At 30.6% G+C, this 24,258-nt stretch overlaps 1 protein-coding gene across 11 annotated transcripts in view; it reads left to right on the plus strand.

Annotated features, from left to right (window-relative positions):
• Positions 1-1,922: 1,922 nt before the first annotated feature.
• The window catches only part of LOC143229332 (uncharacterized), an 84,916-nt gene continuing 62,580 nt past the window's right edge, over positions 1,923-24,258 (plus strand). For 5 of the 11 annotated variants that reach the window (XM_076461510.1, XM_076461515.1, XM_076461511.1 and 2 more), the window contains exons 1-3: positions 1,923-2,150; positions 9,726-9,808; positions 20,948-21,056. In XM_076461510.1, the coding sequence (XP_076317625.1) occupies positions 2,076-2,150; positions 9,726-9,808; positions 20,948-21,056 (267 nt within the window). In that variant the 5' untranslated portion in view covers positions 1,923-2,075. Of the gene's footprint in view, positions 2,151-9,725; positions 9,809-17,581; positions 18,504-20,947; positions 21,057-24,258 lie in introns of those variants that run through there. The other 6 variants (XM_076461518.1, XM_076461512.1, XM_076461519.1 and 3 more) reach the window with 3 other exon arrangements.

Raw genomic sequence — 24,258 nt, forward strand, 5'->3', positions numbered from 1 at the left:
AAAGGGGAAAGACTCAGATGAGAAGATGAAACACGGTTCCTTCTAACAAAAAGATTCAAGATTTTATTCCAGCACCACACTACGTAAAGACTTTCTCAGGACTTTCTTGAAGACAGTAGCAGATTAGCAGCCGTAAAATAGGATATATATACATAACACAAAATTCAAAACTGAAACTTTGTTTGTACCCTCGAATGGACTTAATGATCCTCCATGTCAATTAGTAGTTACATGGATATACAACACAAAGTACTGTTATATTTATATAGATACCATGCTTAGAATCATTTAATATCAAATTTACAAATGTTTTGCTAAAAATTAGTCTTATAACAGATTTCAACATATTTTTGATAACGGAAATTGAACTTTCCCAGGTTTTCTGTTATCTCCAATTTTTAAAAAGTATGGATCACATTGACACTCTTCTTCTTATTGGGTTATTTTCTAGTTTTAAAAACTACCCATTAAAATTCATCTCGGATTATTTTTTCAGAACTACTTTAAGATTTTAGATAATCTGACAAGAAGTTTTTGTTTTACATAAAAAACTTATACATAATCAGTTTGGTAACTTGTATTATCTGTCACAATTTAAAACATTGCTTAGCACTCTAGCATATTATCTTTTTTTGTAATAAAAATTTCAAAACTTCTTCAGAAACTCGTATTATCACGGGGTCAAATTCAGTCATTAAATATGTTTGCCCTTTTAGAGTTATGGTGTAATAGTCGATCTCACTCTTCGTTGGTAAATATCAGTCCAAGTGTTAGCTTCTTTGAGCTAAATTCAACAAATACAAATAGTAGAACACGCTTATTATCATTACATTTTTGAGTAGTAGTTTTCTCAATTTGTTTCATAAAATCAATTAAAAAAACATTTCAAACATCAGTAAATAATTTCTAATGTGATTATCTTTCCAATCTTTTTTCTAATGAAAAAACTACTGAAAGAGATTAATACTTATACATCTAAAATTCACAGTAATTTTTACTAACATCATTAATTCCAATATGCTCTTTCAAATATCTTTGATAGTCTTCCTTAGTTCCTGCCACTGAAATAAGTTTTCCTCACTACATTCTGAAATAAAGCATCACGTAAGCTTTACCACATACATACCGTTACTATGCATACCGTTACTAAGCCTAATTTAATCTTTAATTCTAAATATTTTTTCTACTTATCATCTTATCTTCTATATTAAGCGTATTCTTGTTTATAAAATTTTGTCCAATGATGTCTCATTTGCATTATATTCAAGTTCAATTCCCACAGCGGACATAGCAGTAACCCATTTAGCAGTTTGCGCGAAAATAAGCAAATTCTGCGATTTTATTTTTCATATTCACTTACTTTCTGTTCTTAATTTTGCATTTTTATATTAAAAAGTCTAACATTTCCTTTAACAAGGATCTCTAAAAATTGTACTGGGTCAGTATAAGCCTCATTAAATCTAGTTTATCTTGTTATGTTCGAACATAACCGACGCTCTGGATATATAACAACCCACTCGTTGAATATCACTTTTTTTTTTTTTTTCCTTTACTGTGCTTAATGTATAGAATTCGGAGTTGTATAACTATGGTGAACAATGTGCAGGTAGCCCATCGTTTCGATTTGCGCTATATCAAACCTCTTTTTTATACATGGTTTTTATAAATTAAAAATAATAAATATTATAAAAAGTAATAACAAAAAGTAGAAGGTATAACTTAAAAATATATGTAGCACCACCTATTAGCTAATGAAAATAAATCTAAAAATTGCTAAGTTAAGGCAAAAAATGAATACAAAAAAGTAGTAAAGGTAAAGTTTTCATTAGTTATTTTTAAAGTTTGGCCTTTTAATTAGTTAATATTTCATATTTATGGCATTTTAAATGTTAGTACGTTTGACGTTAACACTAAATAACGACATTGATCACGTGACATGTTATTTGCTCCTGTGAAAATGGCGTCGTGTTTTTGTGTGATACAGAAGAGAATAACATTAATTTATTTGTGGGAAGAAACCATTTGTTTACTAGAAGATAGCTCTTCTGGTCCATGCTTTGTTTAAGTGAGCAAGGATGCAACAAGAATTTATTAGAGACAAGCAAGCAAAGAAAAAGAAAGTGAAAACTTGGAGTGAAGCAGCAAAACTTGTGAGTGACTTACATGTTAGGCCTAAGTCAAAAATTTTGATTTTTGCAAATTGTGGCCTTCTTTTATTTGAAACTTTTTACTTTTACCAGTTTTAATACGTATAACTACATTCTATGTTATGGGGTAAGGATATCAGTGTTTCTGAATATATTCACTTGCAAAAGTTCACTTCGGCTTTTTTTCAACTGTGTGACTTGCAGTGGAAAGTTCGACTATTAATATTAGTATTATGGAGCATGCAACTGTCATTTTGACTATCTGAATATGAATGACCTAGGAGTTTAGTTGATTATTCAGTTTTGACTGTCAGAGCCATACACTACACAGTATACTAACAATAGAAATTTAAATTGTAGAGCAGGGAGATTATTTCATTATATATTTATTTTTAACTTAGTTTTTATTTTCAACATTTTCCATACATTTTACTTGTTTTTTTAGTTGACATATTACCAAAGTGATTTTGAATTATACTTTTGTTTAAGCTATGTAAACACTGTGTATGTGTGTGTGTGTATATTTAATAGATGCTACTAAATCTTGGAACACACAATCTATTTCCTATATCACATACTATAGGTGGTGCATATATTTTCAGTGTTACTCAAATTTTATGAGAGTCTATCATACTTATGGAACAACAAAAGCAGTATTAGAGAATCAATTTCATCTTTCTTATTATTTGTAATTGTTGGTGCTCCAAGTTTTCATACAAGCTATTTCAACCAATCTGACCTTTCCTGTAATTAGGGGGTTTCAGTGATATTTAAATAATGAAAATTGGATGCTACAGTTACAGACTAATAGATTTAACTGCAAGTTTATTATTTATTCAGTTCTTCATAATTAATGAAGAACAATTACAAAATCAACTTTTTGTTCCATGCCTCCTTCCTATTGGAATAATGTTAACAAAATGTCAGTGATTTATCACTTTACCTTGTAACTTGATATTTCGTGACACCCATGTCATGGCAGTATAGTGTCATTAATATTGCATCATGTCATGATGTAATTGATTCCTTGTTTGCAGTCACACCCAATTATATGGTATATATCAAACTGTTTTTCAGAAAACAATCTGCTTGCAACTGATAATGTGATGTCAAGCAACATGTAGCTGGGGCAGTATATTGACTATTTAGAATCACCTTTTATCGTGTGATTTAGGTAGACATATATATGTATTAGTTTATGTAATATGTAGCCTGCACCACTAGTGACTAAACATAATTTTAAATTGCTTTAAAGTCTTTATGTGTTTTCAAATAATAAATGTTTATGAATGAAATGAAACTAGCCAGACTAAAGTGGAGCATGAAGAGAGGTATCACTGAAGTATCACTCAGCATTATTGGTCCAGTCAATTTGGACTAACACCCTGGTTTTGATTTTAACACTTGTCCACTGGTCATTGACAAGTAGTGAATGACATTTTTAACACTCTTCACAATTTTTTTTGAGCCAGTTTCAAATTAGTGGAAGTACAGTTCTGTGAAATAAATAATGTGAATTTAACATGCATTAATGCTGTAGACATTTTCCATTAGTATTTTATTGATGGGAGCTTTGTGTATTCACAATTGTGATTTCACATTCACATACTTTCATAGTCAGGAACTAATTATCAAGGACTACCTACTGTGATATCTTTAGATTATAATAATTAGGGTATGAAGTTAAAGTCATTTTTGTAAAAAATATAAAAAAAATTAATATTTGGTAGAAAATTAATATTTTGTGTTTTTCCTTAACATGTTTTAATGGTTCAAATGAAATATTTGCAGGAAATGTGTATAGGTGTTATTCTTCAACAGGAATAATTATTACAGTTCAGATGTTATAAGTAGTTTGGGAAATCCAGAAGGGTCTATGAGAAGTAGTTTATTGATAAAACCAAAAAGAATGATTTTTTTTAAACATGTGTGCAAGTAAAATGTTAAAAAGGAGATTTATGTTTTAAAAACAAGGTTTATGTTGAAGACTTTGAGATGACTGAGCTTTAAGTGATCTACTTTATTTTTACAAGAGAAAACAGCAATATTACTGACCATGAGTATTCTGTGCAAAATATTTAAATTGACTTAAATTTATAAGTGATCTAAGGAAAAATAGAAAGTGAAGACTTGGGACAGCACATTTAGATTTTCTACACATTTGCCTTAATTAAAGTAATGGTCTGATTATATTACCTGAAACAACATAAGCAGCTTATATTATCTTACATGAACCTTATAATATTTGCATACTACTACTATTACTACTGTGATATTGAAGTAAACATAAAAAAAAATGATAGTAATTATACAAATGTTATGGATGAAAAACTCATTACTTATTATTGTTTCATCAAAAAGTGGGGAATACTATCCTATGTTTCGATTTCTGTTTCATATGTATTCTAAAATGACTTTCAGTGTACTCAACTTACAAAGAGCAACAAAAATATTTTGGTGTAATAGCTTCTTTGGAGATTCCTTGGAATAGCCATACTTATGAAGTATTAATATTCATATAACATTGCCATGTAACTTATCAAAATTTGTGCAGTATCTGGAATGTTGAGACTTGAAAGATGGTATTGGATGCATCACCTACTTTGGAGTTGCACAAAAATTCCAAAATAATACTTGGTATATACTACAGTTCATACAACTCCTTGTTGTTTCATTCTTTCATGGAAACATTAAGCTAATTAATTTTACCTAGATAATTAATTTTAAGGCTGTAAAAATTATGGTTTACTCTGAACAATTATGATTTTACAGAGTAATTTGTTTAATTTTGTACATTTTGAAGGGGTGGTAGATAAAATGGAGTAGAGAGGATGCCTGGAAAAAATGTGTAACACTAGGGAAAGTTCAGGATTTTTCAAATATTTTATAGAATCAAGAATCTAAAACTTGTATGGTGATAAAATATGTATTATTGACTAAGATTTTGGGCTGTATTTATTGATGTAACATAAGAAGTACTTTAATAAAATTTTGAATTTAAGACACTAAAACCTTGTATCATGCACATTAAAGGATGCCCATCTCAGTAGGGATAAACAAACCTTTTCATGTTCATTTTGCAGAAGAATAGGAAGGGTTTTATTGACAGTAATTTATTACTTTCTTGGAATTTACATAGATTGAACTGTGGGCAGGAGCTGAACTGTGAGATTCTCCTCTGAACTAGTTGATAGGCAAAAAGCATGTATTGGTTTAGTTTTTGTTTATATAATTGTCATGTAATTGTACCTGCTGTTTAGTGGCATCTGTTGGATTGTTGTATATTCAATAAAATATGTGAAAGTTAACATGAATTCACCAAAAGCTGTCATGCTATTGAATTGATTCTCATCTACATTAACTATGCAAGTCACACTATCATAATGTAAGTGCATTATCTTGTGTTTATTATGATTAAAGATTATTTATCAAATAAATGAAAATTGATCCACATCATTCTGCATTAGCTCAACATCTTTTATAGAGCTTTAGATATAAACAGTTTTACCACCAGCATAGGTTATCAATATATTAATAATGCCCCTTTCTATGTCATTAATTTAAATAAAAAGAAATAAGAAAAGTTTTCTAATAACCGACTTCTGAGAAACTTTGCTATTACCATAAGGCCAGTTTGACTGGACTCCATAATTATTCCATCAGATCCTACTGTCCCATTAACTAGTATTTTTTGCAGCTATCACTGATATGATTTTTTAGGATGATCAGTTGTATGGCACTTTATCAAAAGTTTTTTAAAATAGTAGTATGCTAATTTCACACCTTTTTCAATATCCAAATTAGTAATATCTTCAAAAAGAAAAATGTAAGTGAAGTAACATTTCACTGTGGCAAAACCATATTGGCTTATATTTCTGATATTATGTTTCATTGACTAATTTTAAAGATTCTTTTATCAGACTAGAATTTTTATTACTACAAAGTGAGATATACTGGGCTGAAATTTCCTGGGTTGCTTCTATTTTCCCTTTTAAATGATTGCAGTAACATTATCGACTCTTAATTATTAGATATCTATATACTGTCTGTTGTGATGTACCAAAAATGAGAGAGAGGCTGGTATATCTAATTATTGAACTCATTTAAAATCCTTAGCTTATTTGAATACTTGTTATAATCTTAAATCTTTTTTCAAACTTCTCATTGTCCCTCCTCATTCTATCTGCTAGTTTATTTCAAACTTTCAAAACTAAACACTTTCCAAATCTAATTTAGCATTTTACTTTGTTTTCTGCACATCACAATATTTTACTTAGTTACATTTTAAATTTAATTAAGCTATTTCAAGTTCAGTGTTTGCCAATGAAATCAGTATTAACATTTACAACATAATTTAGTGTTTTATACCAATGAAGATAATTGAATGAACTTTTACACTTGGATTTTTTTTTCTTTTGTCAAGTGCATACTTTTCAAATATGCATTGTGTAAGTTTAGGTAGTAACAATAAAGTAGTGATTTAGTTGAACTCTTCCTTTCAGTATTTTATGACATACAAGATCTGTTCTAAATTATCCAATTCACAATCATTTTTGGATGTATAAGCAACAAGTTTTCAGAATTGTTTTGTCGGTATGCCATTTTTAAACTCTAAAAGTATTATGAAGAACACAAGCACTGATTAAGATATTGGTCTACAATACATTCCAATTGAAAATTCACATTTCTACATTGAACATAGTGTAATGCTGCTTTGTAGAAACTCAACTGTTATATGAAAAACGTATATCATAATGCCAATAAAGATAAATAACAGCAAATCATAGCCTTTCTTTCATAAATTTTGTGCTGTGGTTCATTTATTTAACACATTACCAATTAGAGCAAAGTTTAGAGCAATAATTTTGTACTTGATTATTAGAGGAATACATGTGTAGAATGAATTGTCTAAATCAAATTTGTTGTCTTGAGCAATTGGACAACCTTCAATATTGAGCTCTTATGCTGATAAAATCTGTATGGTAGGATTTTAAGTCTAACACTTGATTATTATGATAAACATTTATTGAGCACCTGTCCACATAGTTTTTAAAAATGTTTACATTGTTTATTAATTTACATGTAGGACGTATTTGACATTTGCATCATTGGATTTTAGTAATGTTTTTGATGAGGTTCCACAAAAGAAAATAATTTGAAAAATGTTATGGTATGTGAAAAACAACAACTAAATCATAGCTACAAATTTTGCTGTCATTTAGAAGGTTAAGAATGGTTATAAATGGTTGCTTTTCTGATTAAAATGTCTCCATACAGTTCAAAAGGGTCTGTTTTCAAGCCTTAGCATTTCATTGTTTGTGTGATGATTTTTCCTTTCCTTAATTCTGATCATAATATTGACAACTTTATTACGTTTTAGATAAATTACTTTCTTCAAAATTCATGTATTTTAGAGAATAAACAATTCAGTGAGAATTTTTTTCTGACATACAGTAGTCAGTTCTGTAGTGGCTGCTTAAGGGGAAGATTTCTGTGAATGTTATTTGTTGAGTAGGTCATCTATATGTAAAATGTATGTTTGTTTGCACCATAACTCCTCCTTGCCTATTTTGTCATTCTGAACTAAAATTTATATGTAAACCCTATAGACCAGGGGTTCCCAACCTTTTGGCACTCGCGACTTGAAAATGTAATTGATGAAATAAAATTAATGTTATCCCAAGCTACTTCTAACAAGGCTACGCGACTCCCCTGCCAAGGCTTCGTGGCCCCCAAGGGGGGTCGCGATCCACCGGTTGGGAACCCCTGCTATAGACTGTGGGGAATGTCCTAAGGGGATCAAAATTGAATATAATCCTATTTCTGCTTTGTAAAGCCTGTTGGTTAATTACTCCCAACTTATGTAATCAGTATCAAACAATCTTGGTATGTTGATACTTTAGACAATTGCTGAATATTGTAAAAGGATTCAAGGTCAAATTATGAAAGTTGCTGTATTTCTCAAGCAATCATATTTTTCTCATGGTCAATGAGATGTAGGGTTTTTAAGAGTGGGTTCACCTCCATCTTTGTTTGTTGATAGGTGGAAAGCAAACTGTGAATGTTGATTATGAAGAAGCTTTATTATAGTTTAAAAATTTTTACATGACGTCTGTGTTTAAGTTATTACTTAGAAATATGACTGATGTTAAACTTTACATTGTGTTAATTGTGTGTAAACTTTCTCTATCAGTTGGAAAGTATTTCAGCCAGTATGTGATAAATACAGTAGTTATCAGTCACTTTTAATTAATTTCAAATATAACTATAATGTAACAAAGACTTTATCTTTTCTACAATAAAGTGTTTTAACTTAAAATGTAAGAAAATATAATTAGACAGCTAAATTACAGTGACAGAAATAGTTTTACTGTTTTTACTTGTTAATCCATATAAACAATTATACATTTAAACTTTCACATACTAGCTCACAGTTACACATTTTATTGAAAATTGTAAATACATGTATGCTTGTATGTGTGTGTGTATATTTTTATATATATTTTGAATAATAAGAATACATGTTATGTTACTATTTTAAAAACTGAAAAAAAAAAAAACTTTCACATGTTTATGTTGTAGAAACTCTGCATTGGGACTTAGTTGGTATCTTATGGGCATTCAGCATTGCCTTTTACAGGAAGGTATTGACTGATTTTTGTTTGTGTTTTGCTTGTGATTATAAGTTATTGATTTTTTGCATGTGAGCATTACGCAAACTCAGAGAAGAGTTGTTTAAATTAGAAAACTACCATATATTTTGTTAGTTTATTTGTATTAACAATGTCATGACAGTATTTTAATGAAATTGTTTACTGTTCATGTAATTTTGAACAGTTACATATAAAGATAAAAACCTACAGAAATGTTACTCACCAAATGATGATTAGACTTTTCACATTTAGTGAGTTATATTTGTAGCATGCAAAGTACAAGTTTATTGCTTACATTCAGCTGATTGATTTTTGGTACTAGACATTAAAAGATGGAGTAATTGAAAATAGTAACCATCAGAAACATTAGCTTTGATTACTTGATTATTTTCATGACATCAAGTTAATTGTAATTTTGATGAATCAGTTGTTTTATGTAACACTAGTTGATATAATTAATGCTCATAGGTAATTGATTTTATTTAATTATCGAGATAAATGCCTTGTTCCAGTTGCATATAGTTATCATTAGGCAATAGTACCTTAATTTGATAGAGAATCTACAATGCAATTATTATAAAACAATGTATGAAAGATCTAGATTTGACATGTCACTATAAGCTTTCCAACAGGTTAAGGTGGAAAGTAGTAATAAAAAGTAAAATTGTAGGTGATTTTTGAGTTCAGACATTCAAGTTATGAACAATATTTTGAATTATTAACTTTTGTTATATCAAAGTAGGATACTACAGTATAAAGTACTTATTTGAAATATTGTTGGCTTCTAGGATAATACTGAAAAACACTGTGTATTGTCTACAGTATAATCATTACCAAGATGTGTTTTTGATTTCATACTTTAAACTTTGCTGCATAACAACATCATAGTCTGCTTTTCTGTGAAATATCTTTATTTTAAATGTAGGTTTTAGAGATGCATCCTAAGACACCTATGAATCATACTGATATACTGGATGAAATCCAAGCTACTGGAGTCAAGGATGTAAGGTAAATACAATTTTTTATGAAAAATTTAAAATTTTTATTCTTACATATAAATATTAATAAATTAATCTCAAAAGTATTGTGTTTATGAATAGTCTTACAGAATTGTCTTTAATGATGTTTAGGTTTAAGTTTCAACATTTTAATACTCCACGTAACTGATAATTAAATTAGCTGTCATGACCCACTAGAAGTAAGAAAACAATTGTAAATTATGATAGGGTTTTAACTCATGGAGTGCTGATTTATCATGTCAGGTATGGTCTGCATTTGGCAGTTGAATGTCAATGTACTGTATATGGTGCATAGTTTGGAAAAATTCTGTTGATTCTTAGGTGAGCTTTATGAATTTCTAAGATTTATTGAACCTGATGTACCTATTCCGACTCCACCAGAGACTCTGATACAGTTTCTTCTGATTGAATCTGATATCAATGGAAATGACAATAGATGGCTTTTTCAACTTGAAACATCTTGTAAACCAGAACATTTTACACAAGGTGAACTTAATGATTTGGTGAGAGATTTAGGCCTTTCAAAGGATTCTTCAGAGAATTTTGGGTCCAGATTTTCAGCTAAAAAATCAAAATCACATTGCTGTCAGGGAAATGGAGAGGAAGTATCAAAGATGTGGAACATCAATCAGCATGATGGCTGATTATTGCTGGTCATTGAAACAAGATGCTCTAGATGCAATACATAAAAGAAAGACCACAACATGTAGTTTTGAGACTAAAAGACATGTATTTCACAAAAAAAATTGGGATAAATGAAAATACATATTTGTGTGACATCATTGTTATTCCCTTCTCTTCAATTTGTTTGTATTTTTGTTAGTAAACATAAAAAAATGTTTATTGTGGTGAACAAAATAATTTGACGTAAGAGATTTTTTCCTTTTTGATTCACAAAAAATCCTTACATAACTCAGAAAAAATATTATTTTCAAAATCTGCATAGTTGAATTATGGAAAATCCATTATTAAAACCAACACAACTTTAATGAAGTTTAAATTTGCCAGCCTGTTTAATCCAATGGCAAACCGAGATAGAATTTATACTAGTTTTTGAAAACAGGATTTCTGTAATGAGTGTGGCGTGTGGCTAGTTTTGTAATGTTGCTTGATTTTCTTGATCCAAAATGCCAAGTGCTGTCAAGGAAAGAATTAAGCGAGAATGCTATCCTCAAATGGTATACCAACAATCATGAAGCTGTCATGATTAAGCTTTCTAAGATGAGTGTGATGGTCATTACTTTTGACATGTAGGCCTCTAGAGCAAATGGCCAGTACCTTGGTTTGACTGTTCATTTCATAAATCAGCATTAGGTTTTGAAAATCTATATTCTTCAAAACCATGAGCTTCTACTACTCAATACTAACTTGTATAGCTCAGGTTCTTGACCAGTGTTATTAAAGTTGGAATATCTAGAATGAGGTTGAAGTAATTGTGTCAGACAATGCTTCCAGCTATGTGAAAGCTATTAGTAACATTTATCAAAAATTAATATACTTTGGTCATATCTTAAATATGAAGAAAGGACTAAATGCAAAATTGGAACAAATAGTTGCATGCTGTTCTGAGTTGGTTGAGCATTTCCTTCACGGTGCTACTTCTAAATATTGTCTGGTGAACAATTTAAAGTAAATCATCTTACTAAAACACAGGTTGAATCTTTGTTGTGAGACTAGATGGAACAGCATATGTCATGTTAAAGCAAATTGTAGAGCAAAAACAACCCTTGTGTTTGGCACTAATGAAATTGGATAAATCAAAGTTAATGCCAGCACTAGAAATGAGTTAAGTGTAAAAGCTGGTTGATGTTTTGGAGCCTATTTCAGAACTTTATCAAGAATTCAGTAGTGAATCTTATGCCAATATTTCAAGTTTATTGTCAACAATACCTCATCTAAAGATTCTCTTGGGACCAGCCAAAGAACTCAGGAGTGATAGTACAAGTTAAACAAATTGCTTGAGGATATTGAAAATACATATACATTAGCTGTCACTTCTGACATTCTGATGAAAGTGTGCATTCTGTATGCATGTTACATACAGATGTCTATTTATTTATTTAGCAATAGTTATGTTGTAATATGAGCTTAAAAAATTCATTTATTACAGTCAATTACATAATATTGATTATTACTTTTAAAATCTCATTGCCATCAGTCAAATCTAAGCTGTTCATGTTTATTTACAATAATAGTACAGAAATCTCTTGCAATGATTGCAAAGAGTAAGCAAATAGATACATGGCTATTCTCCATACATCCTCTTAATCTACAAGGCAGTCCATTGTTATTCTAGTCATATAATACCTGTTTGTACCCACAACTTAATATACTTGCATTTAACTGTCTGCAAGTTCCAGCATCCATGCAGAAAGGTTGTTTAATGGTGTTAATCATTAAAACTTTTAATTATTTAACCACTGATACCTATTTGAACACTATTCTGTACAAGTCACTGAGTTGCATTCAAAATTTAAACATGTTCACTGTCAACGTGTGTGAATGTAATGAACGTTGTAATGTATGTTATATTCTGATATGGTTTTATCCCACATATATTGCACCACTTTTGAATGTGTATGTGACCACCTTCTGCCAATGGTATTGCACTACCTATATTGGAACAGCTAGCTCCATTTGATGATCCTGCTCAAACCTCACTTTCCTGATTGGTAAAGCATTGTTTAGATATGCTTTTGTTTTCTTGCATGTGACTACTGTTTATAATTGTACTTCATTCACATTTCAATTTTTTCCAACAGTTTTTTCTTACTGTATTTGCATTTAATTGTTTATTTTTGCTTTAATTTATTATTACTGAATTACAAAGGAATTAAGAATGAACTTGTGATTCAATGTGTCAACTATGGAAGTTTCCATTACAGTTGACAGCACTACTAATATGATGACTCAAGTATCAGGTTTGAATTTATATGAAAAGGAGGTATGGGCCTTAATTCACAGGAGCTAGATTCATATGTTTGGCTGGCAATTTCTTCTTTTGTATCTAACAGTGTTTCTGATGAATACTGTTAAGGAGAAGACTGTTTGGATTCACCATTCCTGGCACCTTCTTATTGTACCACTCTATGCCTTGTCAGGAGATCTCATCTTTCATTCCTTCCTTACAGCTGTTTAATCAGATAAGTGGCACATTTCATGTTTCATCTAACACCTATAATGCTTTATTGGGTGAAATTCCTTGTTTTGAATTTTTTGTTTTTTCCCCCATTTAACATAAAAGTTCACGGAAAACAATTTTTTGGACCAACTACAGTCAGATGTTGGCATGCTCCATCTCCTTTGCTCAAGGCCAGATTAAAGGTTTTATTGGCACTAGGCTTTTCAACTTATATAGGCCACATTGAGGCAGAACCTCTATGTGCAATACATTTATAGTCATAGCATCAGGCCTTCTAATTAGTGAGAGGCCCTGGGCTTCAGCTCAATAAGCCCATACCTTAATCCAGGGTTGCCTTTCTGAATACTGTGTTTTCATGTACCATCTCTCTTCAGACCCATACTTAGGTTCTCAGCAGTTGTATCCTGTCCTCTCTTCTTGAGATCCAAATACTAAAAGTAATTTTAAATAAGCACAGTTTTCAAGGATTTCTCCTGTATTATTCTCTATTTCAAGACACTTACCTTCATTCCATTTATCATCAAAAGCATTTTATTGTTTCTCAAATGTTTTTTCTAATGAACTCAGATCCCTTCTTAGGCCCACTGTGGGTTAATTATCCCTTTGCCCTTTTCCTTAATGCCTGGCTACTGCACTCTTGGTACTTATTGGGGAGAGATGCACTGCTTGTGAGGGTACATCTCTCCCATTCACTCTTGTGGTATCTATGTCAGACCCTCTTCTTGTGCAGTTCTGTATTTGGGTGGTCTTCTCTGACTGCATGATTATCTCAACCTCCTGCTTCCTACTAGGAAGTACTTATTCTTGTTTCCTAACCTCCACCTTCTTCCCAAGTCTCTCTACTCTACCCTTCTTTTTACTATTTATGGATTGAACAATGCCAATGGAAAATGTGATTCCACAACAGTTTTGGGACCACATTGCACTGCTTTTCTGCAGTTTTGGGGCATTTTATGATGGATTCTGTAAACAAGTTTCCACCTTCCTTTTCCCCTTCCCATTAGAAACCTATCATCAATATTTTCTGTTTGAATTTTTTTCTGGATCCTCCATTTTACAATGGAGTCCTATTTCTCACTTCAGTGGGTATTTTCCTTGGAAGTCTGGATGAGTCTCTAGTGGTCGATGCTTTGTCACTCTTGATCAGACACCATTTATTTACATGTCACTATCACTTTTATCAGGTTCCTTGTTTGAGATCAAGAACTGATTCCAAGTGTTACATCTTTTTTTTTTCTCCCAAGTAATAAGATTTTCTTCAGGTCCATTTACCACAAACAGTGGTATATCTTTTGCCTTTGGTCCCTTTGATGTGGTTTTCACTTCCCACCCTTCTGTTCCTCTTCTTTCCCAATTCTTAACCAGGTTGTTGGATAAAGGCTTGTCCATTTTGACCATTGCTAGCTATCAGGTAGTCTTGTTGAACACCTTTCATTTCTCAGAGTTATATAAGGTTTTGTCTTCTTTTGTCATTTCCATCCTTTTCTGCACTTTTTGTGTACTGTGTCCTCTACGTTGCTTTGAACTGCCTTATTGGGAACACAGTGTAGACCTTTTTGCCCTTTCCTATCCTCCCTTTGAAACATTGTTGAAATGTTCCATATACTCTTTCTCTCTCAAGGCTTATTTCCTCTCCTCCTAGGTTGTAGATATTATCAATCTGAATTTATGCTATTAATGTCAACAGAATCCTTTACCATTCCTTTTTTGTCATCCTATGTCTAGACCAATTCTTCCTCCCTGAGACTTCTGTTAGCTTTAGCATTAGCATCTGTTTTTTTACCTACCACTTACAATTTCTCCACTCAGTTAGAAGAGAGCAAAGTTGGGTTCCTTCCCTTCTTTTCCTGTGGATGCTTATTCCCAAATGGAAGAAAAATTGGTTGGAGTAGTACCAGCCTGTGTAGGATCCTTTTCATATTACCAGTTTCAGGATTCACTACCCTACTCCCACAGTTAAGTGCAGTAGATGTCTCCTCTTTAATTCCAATTACAGGATGATTCATTCCCTGTCCCTCTAGTTTGAGTAAATGTTCCACATCCTCCTCGTAATTCCAAGTGTAGGATTTGTCTTTTGTGAATTTATGGTTGAATGAGTTATGGTTTCTACTCTTAATACTGGTTACAGGTATTGCCCTGTTCTTCTGGTTGAGTTGAGGCAATGACTCAATCTTATAATGTTGGGCTCAGTTTGTTGTACTTCTTGCTTCTAAAATGGTTTTGGAAGTTTGAACATTTTTGATTGATTGTTGAATTTCTCTTTGTAATATGACATATGACACATTCTTTATTTGCAGTTGGGATCAATGTATACATATAATGTTATACATGCCCTATCTGTAGTGTTTATGTTACTCTAATTTGTTTTTATCTAGATGATCCTCAGCTTCTGAATGCTGAGGATGGATTGTGAAACCTTGCCTGTCCACTTGAGATTGGGTAGTTCCATTCTGAAGACTGGTTGTTGTTTTTCCCTGTCATAATTTGGCAAACTGTTTTTTGATGTGCCATTTCTTCTTATTTTGGTTTCAAGTTCACTTCAGATTTTCATTTCATTGAGCAAATCTATGGAATTTGGCTATTTCCAGTCTGGTTTGTGCAGTGATGAAAGATTTGAACTTTTTTTTTTTTCCCCTATGAATTACACCTTTTAAAAATGAATTAAGCTGGTGCAATCAATTTTGTTTCTGCCAATGTTAGATTCATTTACTTCTTCCAGAGGTAAAGACTACCTATTCCAAAAGTAGTATGATGCTTCACATGTATATTTCAGTTTCTTGTCTGAGCACACCAGTCATTTTTAGGTGGTTATTTTCCCACTTGATTTCGGTGTTGGTTGTCTGCACTGGCCTTTCCACATTTCAATGTAGGATCCTAGCTTTGTGTGAGAGGAGATGGGACTGTGTCAGAAGTTAAACTTTTCTCATATCTGAAAATGTATTTCAGATAGGTGCTTACCACCTCTTGCACACTTTCCACCTTTCTTTCCCATTGCCAGCATTCTTCATTTTAAATCCTGCTAATTCTTGAAAGTGAGTATTGAGCAGGAACATTAGAAGGATCGAGCAGTACCTATATAGTTAATGTAGTACTATTGGTAGAGGGTTATCACATGTTATATGTACATGTTCAAAAGTTATGCAAATTTTTGGGGGTATATAGACTGGAATAATCAGTGTTAAAAATTTTTATTAAATCTTATGAGGCAGAAAGAGGATTGAGATGCTTTATCTTGGAGAAGTTAAGTACTTATCTGAAATACATTTTCAGATAAATAAAATACTAACATTCGAAGTTTTATATTATCTAAGTTTTAATTCCTTTATTTCACAATAAACCTTTATAAAATACATAAACTTCAGTTTTCTGCTGTGGCATGATCCATAACCTATGAAAAATCTCCATCTCATAATTGCTATCTTGTCTCATAGATATTTCTAAACAATTAAGTACAGATACTTGACCTACTGACATGTAAGTTTCAAATTTCCTTCTGAATGCGGTAGAAACAAGTAACAACTTTTGTCAAACCCTCATGGGTGCCATGTCCATCTTTTATACATATAAATGAGCTTTATAATTTATGCATAGTTACTACATATAAGTGTTCATAGTTATTAGAAAGAACTCATTTTACACTATAATCTAACAAATTTTATTTTGAAATTAGAGCTTATCTCTTGTCATCAAATAGATGCAACTGCCTTTAGATTTCTGGCTGCTTTATCAATGATAGCTCTTACATTTTCTTACACATAACTAAATATGTAATAATTAAAGAGAGAGTTGAATTGCATTTAGCTTTTACTTTTATATCATAGTCAATTATGTATTAATGTTTAAAATTTTTTATATTTATCTTGAACATTGCCCCAGATCTCAAGGCTTACAATCTTGTGAGAGAATAAGATAATTTTTTTAAAAGCTTGCATGTCTCTCCCAGAGATACTGTAATACATCCTAAGGGTGTCATTGACTTGTGTCAAGATAAAAAAAAATCATAAAGGACAGAAAAATATTAAAAAATTAAGTATATATGAAAAGGAAAAGACTTGAAATTACAAATATCATTAAAAAATATTTTAGGATATTCTCCAAAGTGTAAAAAGAATGTACACTTTTCTGTTTTTTAATTTTAAACATTTCATTGTATTGTATGTTGTTGATAATATCTCCAATTAATGATATGGTGGAGAAAATGAAAAATATGAACATTTACCTTAACTTTTGCTATTTATTTAGGAAGTTCTAGAGGTTATGCAATATGAAAACTCTTAAAACTAGTATTTTTATACATAAAGTTACTTTGCACTTGTATTATTAAGAGTTTGAGTGCAAATAACTGCCATAGATAAATAATTATTTTTAGTTTAACACTAAATTAAAATCATTTCATTCTTTGTGTACAACATACAGCCTTTAACAAAAATATTTTGTGAGGATATCTTAAAAAATCTGAGATTTATGATGTGTATTATTGTACAACTAAAAATCCTATACATCCCCTGTAAATTGCAGGTGCCTATACCAGAATAGTTTCTGTTTGTTTCTACTTTCTAATATATAATTTATGTTTTAGTTTTTATAATTTAAATAAAGTATAAATGTTGTTTTTCTACATTGTTATTTTGTATATGTATTATGTTTGTAGCAACAAATACAATGTTAAGACCTGGACATTGTTGTTAACCTGCTTATAATCATATAAAACAATACTGAATTGTTTGAAATAAGTTTGAAAAAAATGCACTTAATATACAGAATTGTTACAAAATGTTACTGATAAGTGAATAAATATTTCATTATATCTAAATGTTAAACAGTGGGGATGTATTACACATTTTCATGTAAAAATGTTTAGGATTGAAAAATGAACTTAATTCTAAATAATAATGTCTTAAGTCTGAGGAAAGAATTTACTGCCACTTGATAAAAATTTTGAGACAAAAGTTATAGTCAGTTTTATATCTTAATTTGAAATATGTTACAGCAGTAGTCATTTTCTGATAGTTATGTAGTGTAATTCATAAATAAAAAAAAATCTTCAGTTGCATACAGCTGCAGATAGTTTTGCCTGTAAACTAACAGTTCACTTGATTTTGTTTTTTTTAATTTTTCAGGCCATCTCAAGGAAGTTCTTGATTTTCATATGTTTTGCTTAGTTTTTGTGCAGATTTTTTATATTGATATAAAGCTTGTTATGGTACAGCATCAAATGAGAGACAACTGCAAAGAAAGTTTCCATATGATTGGAAATTATGGATAAAACAAGAATTATACTACCACATAATAGGAGAGTAACTGTATAGGTTTAGTTTTTTTCATAGATTCTGCCTTTTTAGTTTCTTTCATTTGTGAACTGTGGAAGTTTTTGGGTGTTTGAAAACTACTATTTCAAGCTTAACACCGTAACAAATGCACAATATTTGGAGGAGGTTTTGTGATCATCAGGTACAAGGAGTTTACCCAGATGCAAGAAGATATATACACAATACGAAACAGAGAAGTCGTATGTCTGGATATTTATTAAGGTTTCATAAAGGTATCTTGTTGATGTCTGGGTCTTTGTGTACAGTTATGGTACTTTTACTCTTTGATAGATATATTATGGTTTTATTGAGGTATAATGTTTGTAAAGATTGTTTTTATTGTTTACCAAATAAGACTAGTTTGCAACATGGTGTGTGTAGTAGACTGGTGTAAAATATTCTGATGACTGAAATCTTTATTGAGTCTTATTTTTATGTTTATTTTATTCAAACAATGCATAATTATGACTTTTTAAAGTAAAAACAGTATTAATCTTATTGGTGAATGACAATAGTAAAGGTTAAATGTTTCCATCATTTTATTCACATAATGGTAAACAAGTACTGGTGATTTTTGGGTGACATAAGTATTATGTTTGTGGGGGAAAATTCCTACAAAAAATAAAATACTGTACATCTGTGCTGATGGAGAATGTGTATGAATTAATCAATTTATGAGGTTATTCATTCTTTTACCAGCAAATTTCAGAAATCTCATAGCTCTAATGAATTGATCAAAATTTTCATCAGCTTTGGGTCAGCATGGCCTGGGAGGGGAAGTCATGTGGTTAAATGGTTTTGAGTGTGATTTCAGTGCTACCAAACTTGTATGGCCTGTCTTTTTAATGGTATTAAACACTAAGTTAAATTTTCCAATTTGATAACAATTTTATTTGGAGAAAATAATGTTGTGAGATGTATTCTTAATGTTGTTATCTGTATGTTTGCTAGAGAACTCATGATGTTAAGGTAGATCTATAACATCTAAAAAGTTTGAAGATGAGGTCAAGTTTTTTTTCTTTTACATTCAAAGTTTGATTTTAAAATACAAATAGGCCAGTCAGTTAGAAGTTTGTGATGAATAAGAAATGGGTAAAGACAGAAAATTGAACAGAACAGATTAAAATACTTCACAAAAACACACATACTAACATGTATTTTTGTGAAGTATTTTAATCTGTTTTGTGATTGAGATATCTTTTAAAGGTTAGTTTAATTTTTAATGTAAACTTACAATGGTATATGGACTGTACAAGTGTTTCATCTTCTAGAAATGTGAAAGAAAGAAATAGTTTAATTTGTGATTGGTACAAAGACTTAATGTTGAATTATTTTTTTAACAGATAACTTTAGCCTTCTGAAATTTGGTGGTAAAAGAGTTTGTGTATTAACTTTTTACAGAGCTAATTCAAAATTTATTAAACTGTTATCAATGTATTTCAATAAACTTGGCATCAGAACATAGCTAATAAATCAAATTTTATTAATGTTATGCAGGTTCATAATTTTACAAGGATATACTTATATTCTTAGTCTTCACTTTTCTCCTTTATTACACTTGTTTGCTTTGAATTGCATAACTTAGATGATCTTTCTACTCCTATTTGAGTTTCTAAATATTGATGCAAGTTATAAACTTCTTGATATTTCAAAGACATAATTTAACATCATAGCATCTAATCATCTTATTTTAGTTATTCCCTTTGACATTTACTGTTACATTATTTACAACCAATAGAAAGATGATTTCAATTTACTTAAAATGCTACACTATTCTCACAGCAGTGGCATAATTTGGTGTATACGTTTAACTTGGTATCGTTGAGTTGAGTTCAACCATCCAAGAGAATTATCTTAATGCTCTCATAGTTAGAATGCCAACTGAATTATAGTAATTATAGGGCATTACATGCTTTGTTTATCTCACAGCAGAGCTGTGTTCTGTTATCTAAAACAAATCAGTAATGTACTAACAGTGACCATAATAAAAATTAAGTTCTTTTATCAACACACTGGATTGTCAACTGCATCAAAGTACAAGTACACACATAAGTATTGCTATTTTTTATGTATATCCTTTGTTTATTTTCATAAAAGTAACTAACATTTAAAAAAAAAAAAAATTTGTTTTGTTAAATAACAAAAAAAAAGATAAATTATTTGCTTGCCAAGATAATTCACATGAGAAACATGCGAGTTGGGTAATACCCTGAGCATCAGGTCTTCATGTTTTTTCATCAGATTAAAGAATCACATAAGATCGTAGAATTCATAAATCAGAAACTAAAAATCTGATAACAAGAGCATAAAGTCAGGAATGTATATCTAATCATAATTGACGAAGAAATAATGTGAAAAGCATGAAAAAGGAAAACTCGAGTGACTAATAGTTAAACAAGTAAATATCTGTAACTAAAATATTTCATGTTGTACAGTTGTTTGTTACAGCAACAAAAATACAGTGTAAAACTACAACAACTTTAAAAGAAACATGGGAGTTACTATAGGATTCTTACCTTGACTAGTTTAATATAACCAAGTAAACATTGTATGCTCAATAGCTGTTAATTATTGTAGATAATATTTTCATCTACTTATTGCTGATGTTATTTAAGTGCTAAAGAAGAAATAGATACCACATATATTTATCATTTAATGTTTTTAATTGATATTTCAGTGGTTCAGGATCATTGGTTTGTTTGAGTGCAGCTTTGAGAGCACAGTCTCGAGGTCCTAGTGCTGTGTTCTACAGGGTGTCTGGTGCAAATAGTGTTTTCGGTCTGAAGGTGAGAACTGTCATAATTGCTCCATAAACAAATCATTAAATGTTTTGTTGGGTCTGTTTTTTAATCATGACATTGTATTTTTACACAATATGACCTTTAAAAAAGTATAATTTTATTAGAGGGCTCTAACAAAATGAAAGCAATATTGAAAAATATAAAACTTTGTTATAAATTGCATTGCATGTGTTAATAGTTTTTTAATTAAGTTAGAACAAACCTTTTTAGAAGAAAGTTGGAAAAAACAAAAATACAGTTCAATCTTCATTACTTGCACAAGTTTATGTTGCAGTTGTATTTTTCTCACATTTTGTCACTCAGCTTTTATGAAAATTTCTTCGTTAAACTATAAGATGTTTATTAGTGAAAAAATGGAGAGACAAGAAATGAAATACATGCCAGAATACCATATTTGATTTATACTTCATTCACTTTAAGCTATTTCATACTAGTATTGACACCTAGAGCTGAGAGGATTAGTGATTGCTAAACAGTTAATCAATGGCTCCGTAATTTATTATATTCAACTAACTAATTGATTATTCTCATTTGTGACTTCAATAGTTATTATAATTAAAAACAGTAATAATCATAAACACTAATTTTGGGTAGTTGATTTTTTACCAAATCAAGATCAGAGATACATTAAATACTGTCGATCAGTAAATGAATAAAAATAATAATATTTTTATCAATAAAAGTACAAAAAAACGAATACAAGGAAAATTAAGTATTCATGAAGAATGCATGTGTGAATATCTTGTCAGGTAATATGTAATAATGATAAAATAGTAGATAAGATTTCAGTACTTTTATTTTATGAAACAAACATTTTTGAAACTGAAATGAAATTTGAATAAATAATATTTCAATACTTTTATATTTCAAAATGCAGTAACACAGTTTTAGAACAAAAATGTATTTTTAAAACAGACTTACAGATTTTGTAGTTGTCCAATATTCTTTAAGAATATCAGTTTTTCAAATGTCGGTGAAGTGATCTGGTCTGTTTGTTTCACCTCTGTTATTAAACAAATGCTCATTGGGGTGGAGGAAGAGGATACTGGAACACATGGGTAATATTTGACTTATAGGAATAGAGTCAAAAAGTATTTTCATTGACCTTCATGTAATCTAAAAAGTTGCTTTCTTATGGAATGCAAGAACTATTCATATAGTTGTTGATATCTGTATTTTCTGAAGATGAAGTGACTAAGTTTCTTGGAAGTAGCAAAGAGTATAAAGGGCTTACTTGGTTTGTGAGGGGTAGTAATTACAGTACTCTTTTGAGTACATGGTTATAGGATTGTTTGTTATGGAAACGTTTTTGATGTCTTGCTGCAGGTGCATTCTGTTGGATTCATAGATTATAAGTATAGTAAAACTAGTAAATTTTGAAACTGAAATTCAATGCTGCAGCCAAGTAGAAGACACTTAACTGCTAATACTAATCAGCTGAGAGTGAAAAGATTTCTTCAATGCAATGATAAGATCAAGACACATGCTGGTTTATCATGTTGCAAAAACAACTTGTTGCAGAACGTGTGTTATTAAGTGATAGTTCAGTGATTTTCTGTCTTTTGCATCTTGAACTGCAGTAATCCAAACAGTTTTTTCTTTCTGTCTTGTGGATCTGCCCTACTGGACTGTTACTTCATATACCAGTTTTCAAGGCAGTCCATTTAGAATTACTTGGGATATAACATCTCTAATTTTGGTTTTCTTCCTTTTATGTCATTTATACCAAAAGTATGGAAACTTTGTATTTGGTAGAAAGGTGTATGTTTATGACTGTTTTCAAAGTTAATACACTGATAGTTCTTTTCAACCTACAGTTATGAGTCTTATTTGATGTATTATATATTTATATATATATATATACATATACAAGCCACATGTGCAAAGTTATTCAACAAAAACTACTCAAATATGATGAAACGCTTTGCATATGCCTACACCAAAAGTCACATGAGCTATCAGTCTTAATGTATTTACAACAGCTTCACCTAAGAATAAAAGCAAACCATATTTAGTTTTTGCCAATTGGATTAAAGCAGCAAAATATAAGGTAGAAGGATGTGCAGATTCATGAGAATTGGTTAGTGTAAGTAAACTAGGTTATCAGTTTCTAGCTCATGTTTTCAAAAGAACCATATGAATGGATTGTTATTGTTGAACTATTGATTAGTTGTTGCCAAATTTTCTGCACAAATTTAGTAACTTTTATGAATTTGTTTTTAATTAAATTGTTTAGCATTGCATGATATTAGCTTAAGCAACTGGCATAAACAATGATGCTTGATAAGGCTGTACTGATTACAAGTGGATGATGACAATAAATCTAAATTCCATGGCATTATTATAAAAGAAGCCATTAACACTGTGCTGGAGGAATAACTACCACCATGTATTTTGAAGAATCTTATTAGTTCTTCAAAGTAAAGGTCTGTTCTGAATAATAGGGTTGCAATCCTAAAGCTGATGTTGCTTATCATCAAGTCTTATTTTCTTACTTGCTGTGGTTTTTGGTGCATATAGACAAAAAGTCTAATGAAAAACCTTGGATGTGAGAAAAGGTACAAAAAAAAAAGGACCAGTGTGCAACAAGTTGAACAAGAAATGCAGCCTGGCTAACTAAAGAATAAATATTTGCTGCAAAATTCTTAGTAATGCTATAAGTGTAACAACCAGTTTTGAATTCATTTCTTTTTGCTGTGCATATGAATTTCTGAGTTCTGTTACCAACTGAACTCTAGCCTCTCACTCAAGTAGATCAGTTACTTGCATTATTTTTGAATGTAGGACATAATTTCTATTGCTTTGTAGTTTACTTTCAACAGTAGTCCAGGCTTTTTCATGTCATTCCTGACCTTAAACTGGATTGTGTGGGAAAAGCAAAGGTCAGGTTGAAGACTAAATTTAGATGTATTGTCAGTTTATTTATATTTATCCAAAAGTTCATCTTCGTATTCATTATTTGTAGTTGAGCTTTTATTGTCTCACACACTAGGTACTGTTTTTAGTTCAAATCCATACAAGCAGAAAGCTTTAATCATGTAGGATGCATTATCAGATGTCACATATGACACCTTGTTGTTATTGTTAGAAATTTGTTATTTCATTATGTTAAGCTGACGTGTTATCTGATGTGAGACTTCCCTTGAAATTTAGTGTACTGGCAATAAAATTGACAAGTTTGTTAGCA

This window comes from Tachypleus tridentatus, chromosome 10 (genome assembly GCF_004210375.1).
Source record: "Tachypleus tridentatus isolate NWPU-2018 chromosome 10, ASM421037v1, whole genome shotgun sequence".
Classification (NCBI taxonomy): domain Eukaryota; kingdom Metazoa; phylum Arthropoda; class Merostomata; order Xiphosura; family Limulidae; genus Tachypleus; species Tachypleus tridentatus.